At 40.2% G+C, this 17,383-nt stretch overlaps 1 protein-coding gene across 5 annotated transcripts in view; it reads right to left on the reverse strand.

The window, feature by feature from the left end:
* Nucleotides 1-14,621, reverse strand: part of ERICH2 (glutamate rich 2) — a 33,361-nt gene extending 18,740 nt beyond the window's left edge. Inside the window, exons 1-4 of one of the 5 annotated variants that reach the window (XM_032636520.1) lie at nt 14,307-14,621; nt 2,277-2,307; nt 2,020-2,068; nt 1,755-1,791 (exon numbers count right to left, since the gene is read on the reverse strand). In XM_032636520.1, coding sequence (XP_032492411.1) covers nt 1,755-1,770 — 16 coding nt within the window. In that variant the 5' untranslated portion in view covers nt 1,771-1,791; nt 2,020-2,068; nt 2,277-2,307; nt 14,307-14,621. Of the gene's footprint in view, nt 1-1,744; nt 1,792-2,019; nt 2,069-2,276; nt 2,308-14,306 lie in introns of all 5 variants that reach the window. The other 4 variants (XM_032636521.1, XM_032636522.1, XM_032636523.1 and 1 more) reach the window with 4 other exon arrangements.
* Between the last annotated feature and the right edge of the window lie 2,762 nt (nt 14,622-17,383).

A 17,383-nucleotide genomic window follows, 5' to 3' on the forward strand; every position in this document is an offset into this window, starting at 1 on the left:
TCCTTGTGGCTCGGATTAGAATGAAGAATCAATCAGAAGATTAAAGCAAAGAACTGGTGGGGAAAGAAAATTTCTAGTTTTCCCTAATCCAACCTGGATAGGACCTTTTGGGAAATTCCCCTTGCCTGTCAGACTATGGAGCCAGAAGCGGGGTGGAGAGAGGAATGTAAAGCTATACTGAGAAAATCCATCAGCTCTGTAGGTCAGTCACACTGTTCCTCAAAGGTCCCCCATGATTTTCTGTTTTCCTACTTGATCTTTTTTTTTTCCAGGACTGGATCTGTTTACCTTCACCTCTGGGTGGAGTACCTGAGGTAACAAAGCCATGCACCTGCGAAGCTTACTGGCTACCTACCTATCCCTCTGTCCCTCACTCCAAACAACCACCAAACCAAACCCAAACCTAAACTCTTCTCTGCAAGTGAAGGGAACATGATCATACTGCCCTTGCAAAAAGCAGTTTCATAAACAGATGCAATTATTAATGAGGTCAAGAGAACAGGCCATCACTCTGCTTTTCTATTTCGGCCCAGACTGCATTTGATTTACCCCTGGGTTTTAACTACCTCAGGATGTGGGTTACCCCTTGCTCCAGTTCCAACACTGCTTATCACAGCCTATGAACATTGGGGTTCATAGACATGATAGAATGTATTTTCACTAATGGCTACTAACTCCCATTAGTATTACTGAAAGTTATATCCTATTTCCCTCAAAGACTACTAAAATTTTCTTAGATTTTTAATTTAAAGATATTCAACCATGTAATAGGATATATAATATATAATTACATCCAGATTAATATACTTAATGGGGCATTTAGTTTTTTCTGGTTGTCTGTAACATTTAATCTGAAATAAGCACAGAGTCTCTGTCATTGATCTGTAATACATTACCTTCTCTTTAGTATAAAAATACATCTTTAATATATAATTTACAACAAAAGTCAAGGTGGACCCTAATTTTAATTTTTAGCTTTGACCGTATGAAAATTGAAATATATGTTGCATAAGGTATAATTTTTCCCAGCCAATAATATTCAGAATAATTCAAAATAGTATCAATTTGAATAGAATCCCACTAGAATGGCACCTGCCAATTTATCAATAATTGATCCCTATGAATGTGTTTTACAAGCAACTTTCAAAGTGTAATTTTTCATGGAATAAATAATTGAATTTTTTTTCAGGGGAGAGGAGATGATCGTATCAGGAAGGGCTCTGATGAATTATCAGAATCAGTGCCTTGAACAAAGCAGGTACTTAATATTTAGCTACCAAATTGAAACTGGACTATGATTCTTTTTTTAATATCAATCTCTTCAACTAGTTAGGGCGATTATTTTCCTAATTTAGTAGTAATGGTTCTTCTCATAGTAAACAAAGAATCTGTTTGATTTTAAGGTAAGTATTCCTTTAAAATGATATTCTCAAAGAAGAGAGCAAGTATCAAAGTGAAACAGGAATGAGCGATGAAAGTTATATAAGTAAAATACAGAATACTTGCTGTTTAAGCATTTAAAAAGTAGGTTTGAATATTATCTATACCCCTACATTTTTATCAAAATTCAGTTTTCATTTTAAATGTCCTCTTATCTAAGTAACAATTGCTTTGACTGAAGCAAAAGCTAAGTGCTAATCCATGCATTTCTGGACTTTCAAATTTAATTGGGTGACAAATGATTGCATTATCTAGTTCTAATTGCTTAAAAGGCATGTGATAGATCAGATGAACAACCAGAGACCTCTTCTTACTCTGACATTGCTCCATTTGGTTCAATCATCACTTTTTCTGAAAGAAAAGAAAAAAAATCAACCCAGTATTTTATCAGTAGTGATGTGCTTAATAGAAATTCCTGACTGGCAAATATTTAGGCATTGTTTGAGTGACAGACAGTATAATAAAGGATTTAATTGCTAAGTCTTTCAACCACACTCAACCATTCCTGTAGACTATCTTCTTAATATTTAGGACAAAAGGGTGGTCAAACTTATTCTTTTTAAGTAATAAATCATTTACCCTTTGGATCAAACACTAGCCATTGGCCATTCTGTCCTTATTTTGGTGCCTAAAAGAGAAGCAGAAATAAACACTAGTATTATCAGTATTATTTTAGTTTGAGGTATTTGAAATAATTTATTCATACCCTTTATATGAACATTTCTATTATCTAGGCTAAAATGTAATTTTATACTAAAGCCAATTGTTCCAAAACTATATAAACTGATGGTAAAATAGAACTAAAGCATTCTAAAAACTAGTTTATATACTATTACCTTTACAGCTTCTGTCTTGTCTAGATGATTCCTGCAAGAAACCAAAATATTTACTTCTTTAAACACTTGTATAAATTTAGAATATAAATAAAATAGAACGCAGAACTCTGTCAGCAGGGTAGTAAGCATGTATTTTGGCTTTGTTTTTAGTATCATTACTTTCATACTAAGTGAAAAACATCATTCTTCTGGTTTATGAAATGAGATTTTAAAAAAGCCTAGAGAAATTAATGCTTCCCCTTTTCCCCGTTCACCTTGGAGTTTACGTAAAAAGAGCTATTGGAAAAATTTTGCATGTTAGAAAAGTGATGTATTAAATTAGCCTCTAGTTCTCTGTTACCTTTTTGGGTTTATGTAACTTGGACCTGAGATCTGGATCCAAATACAGTACAGCAGGTTGAGGTGCCCCTTTTCCTACCGAGCTGACCCCCAGAAACCATAAGTTCAGTGTGGTGCATGTTTACAACACTGCTTTTCCCTCCCACTTTAACAAAGTAAAACAACACATAAACCAAACTACCTGCCACATTCCAGTTCATCCGTGTTATTAAAAACACCTTTACAGAGTATATATTAGCCAGAACTAGAAGTTTTTCCATGATATTTCAAGATAGTATTTTTAATAAAATATTATTTCAACAAATGCATTTAGAAATTAACCTTTTTCTCCAAAGATGCATTTAAAAATATAATTCTTACCTTATAAGTTCCCTTATGAGTTTATTAATACTTACAATGTTTTCTCTTTGAATGTGTCCCTTTTTAAAGTTAGTCTATATAGACTGATTTTCCTATAACTTAGCCCTTTATATACCTGGATAAATTTTATTCTAATTGTAAAGAGAAAAATCAACTTTTAAGGGTTTTTTTTAATGTATGAGAGACGCCACACTTAAATTTTTCATAAGTAATAATTCACTTGCCTCTCCTCCCTTAACACTTATCCCCATATCACAAGCCAGGCTTTAAAAATTATAAGTAGTAATACCTAGGGATTTCTGGAATATAAAATTCAGGACCAAAACTGTAGACAATAAAAGAGAAGCTTCATTTATTTGCATTAAGTTTTTCTCTTTTTAAATGTGTCTCCCTCACACTGATTTGCACTCTGGAATAAAGCAGTAGTGCACAAACATTTGCCTTAGGCTTTGTTTTCTGGGGAACCCTGATCAAGCCAGACATTATATATGTATTAATTTGATTATCCCTCTGAGAAGCTCACAGAGAGCTAAAGTCCATCAGAAAAACAAGGCATATTTTTGGGAAAAACAGTTGTAGAAGACCAAACTCTAGGATATATAAAAGATTTTACTCCTGATTCTCTACAGCAGTGGAGCTCAGAAACCGAAACAATGCAGTAATGAACCAAATAAGATCTTAACAGAAGAAATCTAAGATGGCCTCTCCTGAGAGGTACTTACATACCACAGATGCCCACATTCTGTGGGTACCCGTATGTCTGGGTCTCCCCTTTATATTTATTATTTTATATTTTTATTTTTTTGCATTACGCGGGCCTCTCACTGTTGTGGCCTCTCCTGTTGCGGAGCACAGGCTCCGGACGCGCAGGCTCAGCGGCCATGGCTTACGGGCCTAGCCGCTCCGCGGCATGTGGGATCTTCCCAGACCAGGGCACGAACCTGTGTCCCCTGCATTGGCAGGTGGACTCTCAACCATTGTGCCACCAGGGAAGCCCACAAAATTTTATTTTTAATTTTTTTTTTTTAACATCTTTATTGGGGTATAATTGCTTTACAATGGTGTGTTAGTTTCTGCTTTATAACAAAGTGAATCAGCTATACATATACATATGCTCCCATGTCTTCCCTCTTGCGTCTCCCTCCCTCCCACTCTCCCCATCCCACCCCTCCAGGCTGTCCCAAAGCCCCGAGCTAATATCCCTGTGCCTTGCGGCTGCTTCCCCCTAGCTATCTACCTTACTACGTTTGTTAGTGTGTATATGTCCATGACTCTCTCTCGCCCTGTCAAAACTCACCCTTCCCCCTCCCCATATCCTCAAGTCCGTTCTCCAGTAGGTCTGCGCCTCTATTCCTGTCTTATCCCTAGGTTCTTCATGACATTTTTTTTCCTTAAATTCCATATATATGTGTTAGCATACGGTATTTGTCTTTTTCTTTCTGACTTACTTCACTCTGTATGACAGACTCTAGGTCTATCCATCTCATTACAAATAACTCAATTTCATTTCTTTTTAAGGCTGAGTAATATTCCATTGTGTATATGTGCCACATCTTCTTTATCCATTCATCCGATGATGGGCGCTTAGGTTGTTTCCATGTCCTGGCTATTGTAAATAGAGCTGCAATGAACCTTTTGGTACATGACTCTTTTTGAATTTTGGTTTTCTCAGGGTATATGCCCAGTAGTGGGATTGCTGGGTCATATGGTAATTCTATTTGTAGTTTTTTAAGGAACCTCCATACTGTTCTCCACAGTGGCTGAACCAATTCACATTCCCACCAGCAGTGCAAGAGTGTCCCCTTTTCTCCACACCCTCTCCAGCATTTATTGTTTCTAGATTTTTTGATGATGGCCATTCTGACTGGTGTGAGATGATATCTCATTGTAGTTTTGATTTGCATTTCTCTAATGATTAATGATGTTGAGCATTCTTTCATGTGTTTGTTGGCATTCTGTATATCTTCTTTGCAGAAATGTCTGTTTAGGTCTTCTGCCCACTTTTGGATGGGGTTGTTTTTTTGTTATTGAGCTGCATGAGCTGCTTGTAAATTTTGGAGATTAATCCTTTGTCAGTTGCTTCATTTGCAAATGTTTTCTCCCATTCTGAGGGTTGTCTTTTGGTCTTGATTATGGTTTCCTTTGCTGTGCAAAAGCTTTGAAGTTTCATTAGGTCCCATTTGTTTATTTTTGTTTTTATTTCCATTACTCTAGGAGGTGGGTCAGAAAGGATCTTGCTGTGATTTATATCATAGAGTGTTCTTCCTATGTTTTCCTATATTTAGAGATTTCCTTTCCGTTCTAGCTCTAGGGTCTTTATGGATTGATACATTCTACTCTTTACCTGGATGAAACATCAGTGCATAAAATTCTCCTCCCATTTTTACCTGGTAAAGAAAAACCTAGGATGAGCAGATCCCAGCCCTTGATGGAAACCCAGTCTCTGCTAGGTCTAGTTTTATCATTACCTAGGAAATGTTCATTTAATCTCCTTTCATAAAATTGAATTCTTTGGGAGCAGGTACGGAGTAATACTCAAGCGCTGGGGCTCTTCAGAAATAAATCCACACACCTAAGGTAAATTAATCTACGACAAAGGAGGCAAGAATATATCATGGAGAAAAGACAGTCTTTTCAGCAAGTGGTGATGGGAAAGCTGGAGAGCTGCATGTAAATCAATGACACTAGAACACTTCCTCACACCATATACAAAAAGAAACTCAAACTGGTTTAAAGACCTAAAGTTAAGACATGACACCAATAACTCCTGAAAGAGAACATAGGCAAAATATTCTCGGACATAAATCATAGCAGTGTTTTCTAAGGTCAGTCTCCCAAAGAAAAAGAAATAAAAGCAAAAATAAACAAATGGGACCTAATCAAACTTAAAAGCTTTTGCACAGCGAAGGAAATCATAAACAAAACAAAAAGACAACCTACGGAATGGGAGAAAATATTTGCAAACAATGCAACCAACAAGGGATTAATTTCCAAAACATACGACAGCTTGTACAACTCAATATTAAAAAAAAACCAAACAACCTGGGAATTCCCTGGTGGTCCAGTGGTTAGGACTCTGCACTCTCACTGCCAAGGGCCTGGTTCAATCCCTGGTTGGGGAACTAAGATCCCGCAATCTGTGAGGCATGGCCCAAAAACAAAAACAAATACAAATAAACAACCCAATCCAAAAATGGGCAGAAGACCTAAATAGACATTTCTCCAAAGAAGACATACAGATGGCCAACGGGCACATGAAAAGATGCTCAGCATCACTAATTATTAGAGAAATGCAAATCAAAACCACAATGAGGTATCACCTCACACTGGTCAGAATGGCTATCATGAAAAAGTCTACAAATAATAAATGCTGGAGAGGGTGTGGAGAAAAGGGAACTCTCCTACACTGTTGGTGGGAATGTAAGTTGGTGCAGGCACTATGGAGAACAGTATGGAGGTTCCTTAAAAAAACTATAAATAGAACTACCATATGATCCAGCTAATCCCACTCCTGGGCATATACCTTGAGAAAACTCTAATTCAAAAAAGGTACATGCACCTCAATGTTCATAGCAGCACTATTTACAACAGCCAAGACATGGAAACAGCCTAAATGTCCATCAACAGATGAATGGATAAAAAAGATGTGGTATATATATATTATATATATATGTATATTTACATATAATATATATATAACATAAATATATAATATTCCATCATATATATATGATGGGATACTATGACTCAGCCATAAAAAAGAATGAAATAATGCCATTTGAAGCAACATGGATGGACCTAGAGATTATCATACTAAGTCAGTCAGAGAAAGACAAACATCATATGATATCACTTATATGTGGAATCTAAAAACATGATATAAATGAACTCATTTACAAAACAGAAACAGACTCACAGATACAGAAAACAAATTTATGGTTATCAAAGGGGAAAGTAGGAAAAGGAATAAATTAGGAGTTTGGGATTAGCAGATACAAACTACTATATATAAAATAGAAAAACAATAAGATCCTACTCTAGAGCATAGGGAACTACATTCAATAACTTGTAATAAGCCATAATGGAAAAGAATATGAAAAAGAATACAAATATGTATGTATGTGCATATACATATATATACACATATATATACATTTGAATCACTTTGCTGTACACCAGAAACTAACACAACATTGTAAATCAACTATATTTCAATTTAAAAAAAGAAAGAAAAGAGCTGTGCTCTTGAGTAAAGACACTGGGTTCACATCCCAGTTCTGCCACTTCCCATGTAAGCTTGGGTAAGTTAATTTCTGTAGGCCTCAGTTCCTCTGTCTGTAAATCAGGGATCACAATGGTGCCAACTTCATTGGATCATTATAAGGATTAAATAGGATGATCTGGGTAAAGAGTTTAGCACAGTGCCCGGCACATAGGAGGGACATGGTAGAAACAGCTTGATGTTTTATCCAAACGAAAAACTGGGACGTTGCCCTATGGGGCTGATTAAGATTGCTTAGGGAAACAAAAAGGAGGCTTTACTGCAATTGAGACAAGCAAACTAGCTCTAAGGACCTTTAATTAATTAATTAATCACATAAGCCCTAAAGTAATGATACTTGCTTAGAAAGATCACTGACTCCAGGGAAAAAGGAGAGTAATTGAGAACACAGGTACAGTTAAAGCAGAGACTGATAACTGGTCAGAAATAGGTATGGCCATTGTACAACTATGTATTTTTCAAATGAGTATTAATAGCAAAAAAATCTCTCTGAAAGGAAATGTTTTCATAAAAGAAACTGATAATATTGGTTGACTGGGGAGGAAATAGAGATAGCTGCAGGACTGGGGTAGGACGGAGTTCTTTTACTTTACGTCCATTGTACCTCTTGAACTTCAAATAAAATAAATGTATTATCTATTTAAAAAATACGATGTAAAATTTGCAATATCGTTTGTATCCACCTCTTACAGGCATGTGAGCTGTTATGTTGGCCTTGTGCTACTTCAATTCTCTTCTCCACCCAGTGGTACCTGTTCAAATTGGAGTCATGGTTTCCAGAAAGAACAGTATGTAAGTGCACACCTTGTAGATTCATAACTACTGATTATGGTTAATGTTAACATCACAACATTCATTTAATCAGCACTTCGACTCTCTACCAAATACACCCTCTGCCTTTTGGAACATGGGCAGACTCTCCTTATGTCTTTCAACAATCCGGGTGGTAATAGGAACAACACAGTTAGGTAACTCCTAACTTTCATGTAGTATTCAATGTCTATTTAAAACAAACGTTTGATGAGCACCTAGTATGTATCAGATATGTCTGTGATAAGCTCTGGGGATACAAGAGAAGCTCAGAATTTTACAGGGGAAACAAAGTACTAACTTCCTATATATATGGGACAGACCAAGCTTCAAAGTAATATACTAAATGCTTCCCTCTAGGGGCTCCAATGTAATTTTCCATACTGCCCAAACAGGATCAGTCAAATCCCTTCTTTTTTTTTTTTTTTTTTTCCGGTACGCGGGCCTCTCACCGTGTGGCCTCTCCCATTGCAGAGCACAGGCTCCGGACGCGCAGGCTCAGTGGCCCTGGCTCAGGGGCCTAGCCGCTCCACGGCATGTGGGATCTTCCAGGACCGGGGCACGAACCCCTGTCCCCTGCATCAGCAGGCGGACTCTCAACCACTGCGCCGCCAGGGAAGTCCCTCAAATTCCTTCTTTTTTGAGCTCATGGACTGAAGATACCCAAGGAGAGTCAGAAGGCATTGGAGGCAGAATTGGAAAGATAGAGGGAGAGAGTCCAGTCAACAGAACTATCCCTGAACAACCTTCAAGTTCCAGAATCCAGTTCTGAGGCCTATTCTCTGGGTTTGCTATATTCCGCCACGTATTGTAATTTCTACAAATATCCCTAGAATAAGGTATTGTCTGCCTATAGCTCATCCCCCCTTATGTGGTTGACAGATCCAGCCCCCTTGAACACAAGAGCAGTGCTGTCCTAGCACAGACCCATCATGGTAATTCGTAAGCTAACACAGTGACTGAACCAAGGATTGAGCCTGTGATCCAAGCTAAGTTCACCACACCTTTTTCTGAGGCTTTTCCAAGTGGAACTGTCACAAAGGTAAGAGAATATGCGAGTAGAGCTTTCAACTGCTACGGTTGTAGGCTTCAGGAAGAAAGTGGCCTGAGTGAAGCAGAATATACAAGAGAATCAGAGATGAGAGATGAAGAGATGAGGTAGAGAGAAGGACAGGGACGGAGGAGGGGTGGAGTGTGTGTGGGGGGCAGAGACAGACACAGACACATTCCTGATGGTATGTGAGTTCCTGTTTCCAGATCAACCTCTGCCTTTACCATGGGCCAACTGATTTATTTCTCTTTTTGCCAAATAAGCTGGAGTTTTGTCATCTGAAACCAAGAGACCTTGACTAATACAGCTCCTACTCCTTGAAACCAAAAGAAGCTAACATACCTGCTGTCATGTAATAAGAGCTACAACACTAGAATTAACATAGACCACGGGAGCACAGAGTGAGAAGTGATCAGTTCTACCTGCAATGGGGCAAGACTGAGTCAGGCTTCACAATGAAGGTGGCATTTATTTAACCAAGTCAAGATCAAGTCAGTAGATGGGAAGAGTACTCCTGCCATGTGTTAGAGAATGGCAGTAGATGTAGCCTCCCCTGGTGGTAAGTCATTCCGCCACTCTGTAGTTATCTGTCTACATATTGCTTATGCGAATCTCCTTGATAGATTCTTTTCCTTTACCTGCTTCTTGTATGTGGGATCAAATTTTAAAAGTTATTGCCATGTGCTAAATATTTTAACCAGTAGGCAATGGAAAGCAAACCAGGCTCTGAATAACAATCATATGATTAGATCTATCTTAGAAAAGAAATTCTGTGGAGGGTAAACCCGAGAGAGAATGGGAGTTGGAGAGACCAGTTAAGAGGCTATTACAACAGCCCAGAGCAGGGGTTGGCAAACTATCACCTATGGGCCAAATATGACTCTCTGCCTACCCTTATAAATGAAACTATGGGAACACAGGCATGCTCATTTGTTTGTACATTGTCATGGGAGCTTTCAAGCTACAGTGGCAGACTTGAAAAGTTTCAACAAAGACTGTATGACCTGCAAAGCCTAAAATACTTATTATTTGGCCCTTTACAGAAAAAGTCTGTCAAACTCTAGTCTAGGGAAAAATGATGATGCACAAAGCCAGGAAGGTACACTTGGAACAAAAAGAGAGGTGAAACTGAGACTCAGTGGACATAGAAGTGAGGGAGAACAAGAGCTTGATGCTTCCAGCTTGGATGACCAGGATAAGGACCAGAAGAGAAGCACACTCTGGGGGATAATGAGTTTGTTTTTGGAAATTCTGAGTTGAAGGTGCCTGGAGGTCAACTGAAATCAAGTGTTCTATTGAAAAGAGAGTTAGAACTCAAGAGAAAAGACGATGTATGGGATAACTGTGAGAAAGTGGGGATGGATGGCATGACCTATGTAGAAGAAAAGGCCAAGCATAGAATCCTGGTAGAGGAAAAGAATCCGTTAAGGAAATGCACATATACAATATGTGCATTTCCTTGCACAGAGAGGTGGAATGAATGCACCACCAGGCCAGAAGTTTCTGGAGAGCAGAAACTGGCTGTTACCCATGAGTGTGGGTGCTACACCACTTTAAAGGTACTCAGCTATTCACTGATTGAATAAAACCATTGGAATGATACAAAGTAATTTAATTGGCTTTAGAATGCTCTTATAATTTTAAAAAAAGGCCCATAGAATTGGGGGGATAATTCTAAGAAAAGAGCTATGGAAAAGCAGATACAGATTTATTTTAAGAAAAAAAGTACTGAAAGACTTACATAGAAAGATGGGTAGTATTAATCAGAAGATGAGTGTATTTACATATTAGATAAGTATAAAAATGTACATGACAAAATGATTTGAAAAGGCATAATTATGTGATTACGTGTTTGAAAAATTCTGTGTATTATGTAAATAAAAATGTACTTTGGGGTTCAGGTCACAGCAGGGTGGGGGGTCATCATGGGCTCATTTCTAAAAGAAAGGTCTTGCTTCTTAGCTTCTTAGCTGTGTGAGCCTGGACTCTTGGTTGCAAGTTACAGAAACCATGCTCAAGGTAGCTCAGGCACAAAACGGGATGCCCTGGCTCATAGAATCCATGAGTTGAATACCCAAGCTGCATAGAAGTCAGGACACAGTGGCTACAGCTGTGTTCAAGGAGAGGGTGGGGCTTAGGTGGGGACAGGGCTTAGGTGGGGGCTTTCCCTTGTTCACCTCCGCTTCTCCCCACCTGGGTCTCATTCTTCTCTCTCACTGCAGACAGATTTTCCATAAGTAATGCAAAACATGGCTCCCAGCAATTCTTAAGTTTTATGTGATAGGGCTCTAGCTTTTAAGGAAAAATTGCCTCTCTCAAAAACCAAAACCCCAGGGAAGAGGGGTTAGTTAGTTCAGCTAGTTTTTTTGGCTACAAAGAACAGATAAATTCAAGCCATTAAAAAAACCCAAAAAACTCTAGTACCTAATCCACTCCATGTCACACAAACTGGTGCTCAATAAATACCTGTTAAATGAATGGAACAGGAAGGAAGGCAACAAGAAAGCAAAGGGAAAAGTACACATTAAACTAGAGTTTTGCTGTCCAACATGGTAGCCACACGCCATGTGTGGCAATTGAGCACTTGAAACATGATTAGTTCAATTTGAGATATGCACACCAGATTATAAAGACTTGGTACCAAAAAAAGAATGTAAAACATCTCATATTCCCACTCTTCAGGTAAGTGTTCACTAACCAGCACCCAATAGGGCCAAATAGGTTTTATTTGGATTCTATAAAGCTTCAGAAAACTGATTTATAAAATGAGTTACCAATATTTAAAATTCAGATTTCACAAAATTCTCATTTTAGGTTTCTCTTATAACACTGAACGATATATTTTTTCATCCCACATGTGCAATTATTTTATCCTTTTGTGCTATTTGTTTTTATAAGCTACTTTTTATTCTAATAGGCAAAGAATGATTTAATAAGTAGGCAGCTACATGCTCAGGCCCTGAAATTGTGGTGAGGAGAGACAGAGATGATTAAGCACCATCCTCCATCCTAGAGGAGCTTAGTGGGGAAACATAATAGGACAGGCAGAGGGCAATACTTCATTGTATAGTCTCAAATGTGTATAAAATGGTTTCAGTGATCATCTATCAGTTACATTCATAATTAAAAATGACTATCTGTAAATTTTATATATTTCCTTTACAGCAGAATATAGTGCAAGGAGCTCAGACTCTGGAGTCTGACTGCCTATGTTCAAATCCCAGCAAACTGTGTGATCTTGAGCAAGTTCCTTAATCCCTCTATGATTCACTTTCCTAAAGTGTAAAATGAAGATAAAAATACTGATCGGGACAGAGTGATTAAATAGGGACAGAGTGATTAAATAGTTAATCCTCCTAGGGGACTGCAAGTAAAGAAAAAAGTATGCGAGACCCCTGTAAGTTAATGATCACTCAAGAAGGCAAGTTTGCTTAACAAAACCATGCGACAGAAGCCTGAGACAAACCCCAAAACAATAAAACAATAGTGGAATGAGACCCACATCCTGCCCAGTGAGCTCAGTAAGTTAATGATTCTTAGGACACACTCTTCTGCGTGCATAAAGAACAAACATATAAGGAAAAGGTGACATTATACTGAAACTTGAGATGATTTGCCATATTTTAGTATATGTTACCACCTTTTTGTTCATTTCCATTGCACCATGAGAGTCTCAGTTTGACCATGCAGGGATAAGAAAACTCCCCCGCCCAACATGGAGGAGGAACTGATGATGGAAGCATAATGCCTACTCAAGAATGAGGAAGAAGGGGGGCTCCCCCTTCCCCACTTTTCCTTTGATTACAAAACTGTAGCTCACTTAGTTCTGGGCACAGCACCCTCTCGCCTGCCCTCCTGTAAGCCTCACGGGCGTCCTGTTCTAATAAATCACTTCTTATCTATCACTTTGCCTCTCGCTAAATTCTTTCTTCATGGAGACAAAGCGCCAGAGCTCCTTGGAGCCCCCCAAACGCCACCTAGTGGTTTCAATACTACCTGCCTTACAGAGTTACTGTGAGGGTTAATATAAATAGCTAATAATAACAGTAGCACCTATCTCCTACTACAATGATAATCACTCCAACTCTTCCTATTCCTATTCCTATTGTTATTATTACCTACAGCCTAGCAAGGACAGTGTGGAAGCTGAACTCTGACTAAGGAAGTCCGTTCTAAGTGCATAATTGGGCCTGGCTTGGGCAATGAAGGGGGAGAAAACATTGAAGACTGAGCTCAAATGGTGGTGCTGAATGTGTGTGGTGGTGAGGTAGGAAGCTCTGGAATTCTGGAGTGGCGCAGTGGAATCCTACAAAGGTGTTCAGCTTGGGTAAACTCTTAACACTTAAAGAGCAGTGTGCTATTGTTTTCCTGAGATTTAAAAAAACAAAACTTCAACTAGAAAAAAAAATTTAACAAGGTGGACTTGGTGATCATTGTATTTGGTTTTTAGGAGAATAAAACAAATCAAAAGACACTTTCAGTGTCTTTTTCAGATTTATTTTTAAAAAGCAACTTCCAGGGTCTCTTGGGGGTCATAACAGATTCCTCCAATTCACCTATGCCCTCTGGGAAGTCAGACGATAAATTTATAGTGATGCTATGTGTTAACTAAAATGCTATAGGGGCACTGTGTAGAGTAGTTTGAGTAGTCAAAAGACCCCAGGATCTTGATTTTAGAAATCTCAAGTCAATTTCGTTATCTCACAGAAGGCTGAGACTAGACCTTAGAAGTGATCCGCTGTCCAAGCCCCTCATTTTACAGAAGATGAAAACAAGGCCCGGGGAGGTTAAATGATTTGTTCAAATTCCACAGAAATTTTTTATGGCAAGTCGACTAGGGAGTAATGACGTGTTAACTACAGCCAGCTGAGTGCTCGCTCCTATTGGCCATTAAGAAGTTTCAAAAAAAAAAGTAAGAAAAGGGGGGTGGTGGTGCCTGCGGACAGAGGGAAGTAGCCGGAAGCCCTTGGATGGAAGAACGTGGCTATTTTCATTGTTTTTTTGGGGGGGGGGGTGTAGGAGTTGGCGCGTGCGACTCGGCAGGTCAGAGAATGGTGGTGTAGACACCTCTGTCAAAACTGCCCAGTTATCACACCCATCCAAACACAAATATCCCTTTCTCAGTGCCCGACTGCAGCCAGAGGAGGAAGCCAATTACGAGCTGCACCTCCGGCCGCGCGGAACCTACCTCCTCGCGCGCTGCCTCGGCTGCGTTGGGGCGCCAGAGCCTGAACCTGGAGTAGGCAGAGAAGTTTGCGAGCTCAGGCGCCGGGCTTGGGGGAGTCCGAGGTGAGGACTGGGTCAGGCTGCTCTGTGGGATGGTGAGAGGGCGACCGTGGTCGAATAGGCGCCTGTTACTCGCCTTTGGCCCTCTCACGCCGACCAGCTTTTAAGGTTTGACACAGAAAGCTAGCCCAGCTCCTGGTCGGCTTGGTGTTGGGAGCTAGGAGCCATAGGCGCCGCGTCGCCATGGAGACGAGACTGCGCGCGCCAAGAGACTAGGAAGCTGCGTAGGGGCGAGGGGGAAGGGGCGGGGCGAGCCTGGGGCAGGGCTGAGGGGGCGGGGCAGGGCTGAGGGGCGGGGCAGGGCGGGGGCGGAGCATGATCCGGGAGTCTAGGAAGGTACGCCCCCAGAGACCCGTGGCCAATAGAGGTCGGCGGTTGGAGTCCTACCGTGCAGAGAATTGACTGCATACACCGTCGGACACACTCACTTGAGTGCGCATGTGCACCAGTTACTCTGAAAAGGGCAGAATGGAGGGGGATTGGAATTTCGTTGTGCATACCTGATCTTATTCATGGCGGGGAGAGGGGAAAAGGCAGGGCGGATTCGTTGGTGTTTTAAACCTAACCTATGGAGTAAAAGATGTCTTGAGTTGGGAGAGAGGGTTGTCCGTGGATGTGGATGAGCCGATGTCCCCTGCAGGACTTGTTCCACCTTAGGTCGCCCTGAAAAGATTATGGGTTTCCTGGAGGGCTCTGGACGTGTTTCCCCACAGATCAGATTCAAATGATTAGAACCAGGGACCTTCCTCTCCCACTAGCGGGGGATATGAAATTGACATTGGCCAATGGAAGGTTTTACTGCTTAAATAAGTGGTTTGGTCACAGAAGAGGGTGGAGAGCATTTCTATTAGAAAACTCTAATTGTCCCTCAAGCTTGGCTTCTAGAAAGGAATTGGTTTTCTCCACTTTGGACGCAGGGAGTCACCAGGGTCGATTTGTTGCTAGGCACCGTGTTTTGAAGGAAGCCCACTTTCTGGAATCAAATCTGGATGCGAATTTCACTAAATAGCTATATGAGGTATAATCGCTCTTTAACCTCTTAGGTGCCCTCTGGGAATATGAACTTTGGTAGATGGTTGTCAGACTCAAATGACATAAAGTATATAAAGTTCTGACATGTAGAGATGCTTAAAAAAATGGTGAATTTTATAATTATATTTTAATAAAATGGAACCAGGTGGACCATTTCAGGAACCAAGGGTATACGGAGATTCTGTTATTTTAAAATTCTCCTGGGATTTCCCTGGTGGCACAGTGGTTAAAGAATCTGCCTGCCAGGGCAGGGGACACGGGTTTGATCCCTGGTCCGGCAGCGGAGCAACTGGGCCCCTGCGCCAAATCTGCTGAGCCCGCGCGCACCTACAGCCGGAGCTCCGCAACAAGAGAAGCCACCGCAGTGAGAGGCCCGTGCACCGCAACAAAGAGTAGCCCCCTCTTGCGGCAACTAGAGAAAGCCTGAGCCCAGCAGCGATGACCCAACGCAGCCAAAAATAAATAAATTAAAAAAAAATTCTCTTAATCATCTGTTCCCATTCACTCTAAATCTCCTTGGAGCCCTGGATGGTAGGAAAGAGGCAAAGGGGAAAAGCCAGAATGGAAGTTTCAGCATGGATGTTTTTTAGAGCGCTCAGTGAAATCCTTGACAAATACATCCCTAGCTTGATAAGGACATAGCAAACTACTACCTCCTCTGTTATAGGAACACCCTTATATCTTAAGTTTGACTGAAGACTTTTTGTCCAATAAAGGCCAAGGAAAATTCATTATATTTCTTGATCAATACCTTTTAAAACATTCGTTTTGATGAATTTGCTTACTGTTGATAAACGGGTAATGTCTGACAATTCCCATTGTCCTGCTCCAAGGAAACGTAAGAAACCCCAAATCTAACTGATTAAACTTCCTCTTCACCCCTCTTTCCTGCAACAAAGAGCTCAAGCCCATTTGTAGAATGTAGTGATTTCATTATTTAATTTATTTTTGGTTGCATTGGGTCTTCGTTGCTGTGCGTGGGCTTTCTCTAGTTGCGGTGAGCAGGGTCTACTCTTCGTTGTGGTATGCGGGCTTTTCATTGCGGTGGCTTCTCTTGTTGCAGAGCATGGGCTCTAGAGCTCAGGCTCAGTAGTTGTGGTGCACGGGCTTAGTTGCTCCGTGGCATGTGGGATCTTCCTGGACCAGGGCTCGAACCCGTGTCCCCTGCATTGGAAGGTGGATTCTTAACCACTGCGCCACCAGGGAAGCCCTCATTATTTATTTATTGTTCCTGAAAGAAGGGACAAAAATGGTTTAATGACCTTGGAGAATAAAAATATTTTCTCCACATGGAGAAGTGGTTAAAGAGATATGGCTTCCATTTTGGGCCAGGGTCATCAAGTGCAAAGTGGGGATGATAACACTACTTGCTCAGAACATGAACTGAGAGAAAATAAGCCCCTGACACAGAGCCTGGCACATGACAATTGATCAATAATGCTTAGCTATTATGATTACTTTTACTATAATATTATGTATGTGAATAAAAATCTCTGCATCCAGGGTAGCTGTAAGGATTAAACATCATTAGGTAAAGTGCCTGGCCCAGGGCCTGTTTAAACTCATGTTGGTTATTTTATTTCTCTCTGATGAAAAAACATTATTCTTTTGTTTTTTAAAAATTTTGTATATACATGAGATGATGTTCACTAACTTATTGTGGTAATCATTTCATGATGTATGTAAGTCAAATCATTATGCTGTACACCTTAAACTTATACAGTGCTGTATGTCAGTTATATCTCAATAAAACTGGAAGAGTAAAAAAAGAAATTATGAGAAGGGGAGATGTCCCTGCCCCTCAATATTCTGTGGTTAGATGTCACCACTGGTGTATAATTTCTATCAGTTGTGGGCTTCTATGTCACTGTTCCTCAAACACTGAGTGAATTTGGCCACTTCTGGGGCCCTAGACCTTTGGATGCTTTGGAGCTTTACACCTGTAGG

Source organism: Phocoena sinus, chromosome 7 (assembly GCF_008692025.1).
Source record: "Phocoena sinus isolate mPhoSin1 chromosome 7, mPhoSin1.pri, whole genome shotgun sequence".
Classification (NCBI taxonomy): Eukaryota; Metazoa; Chordata; class Mammalia; order Artiodactyla; family Phocoenidae; genus Phocoena; species Phocoena sinus.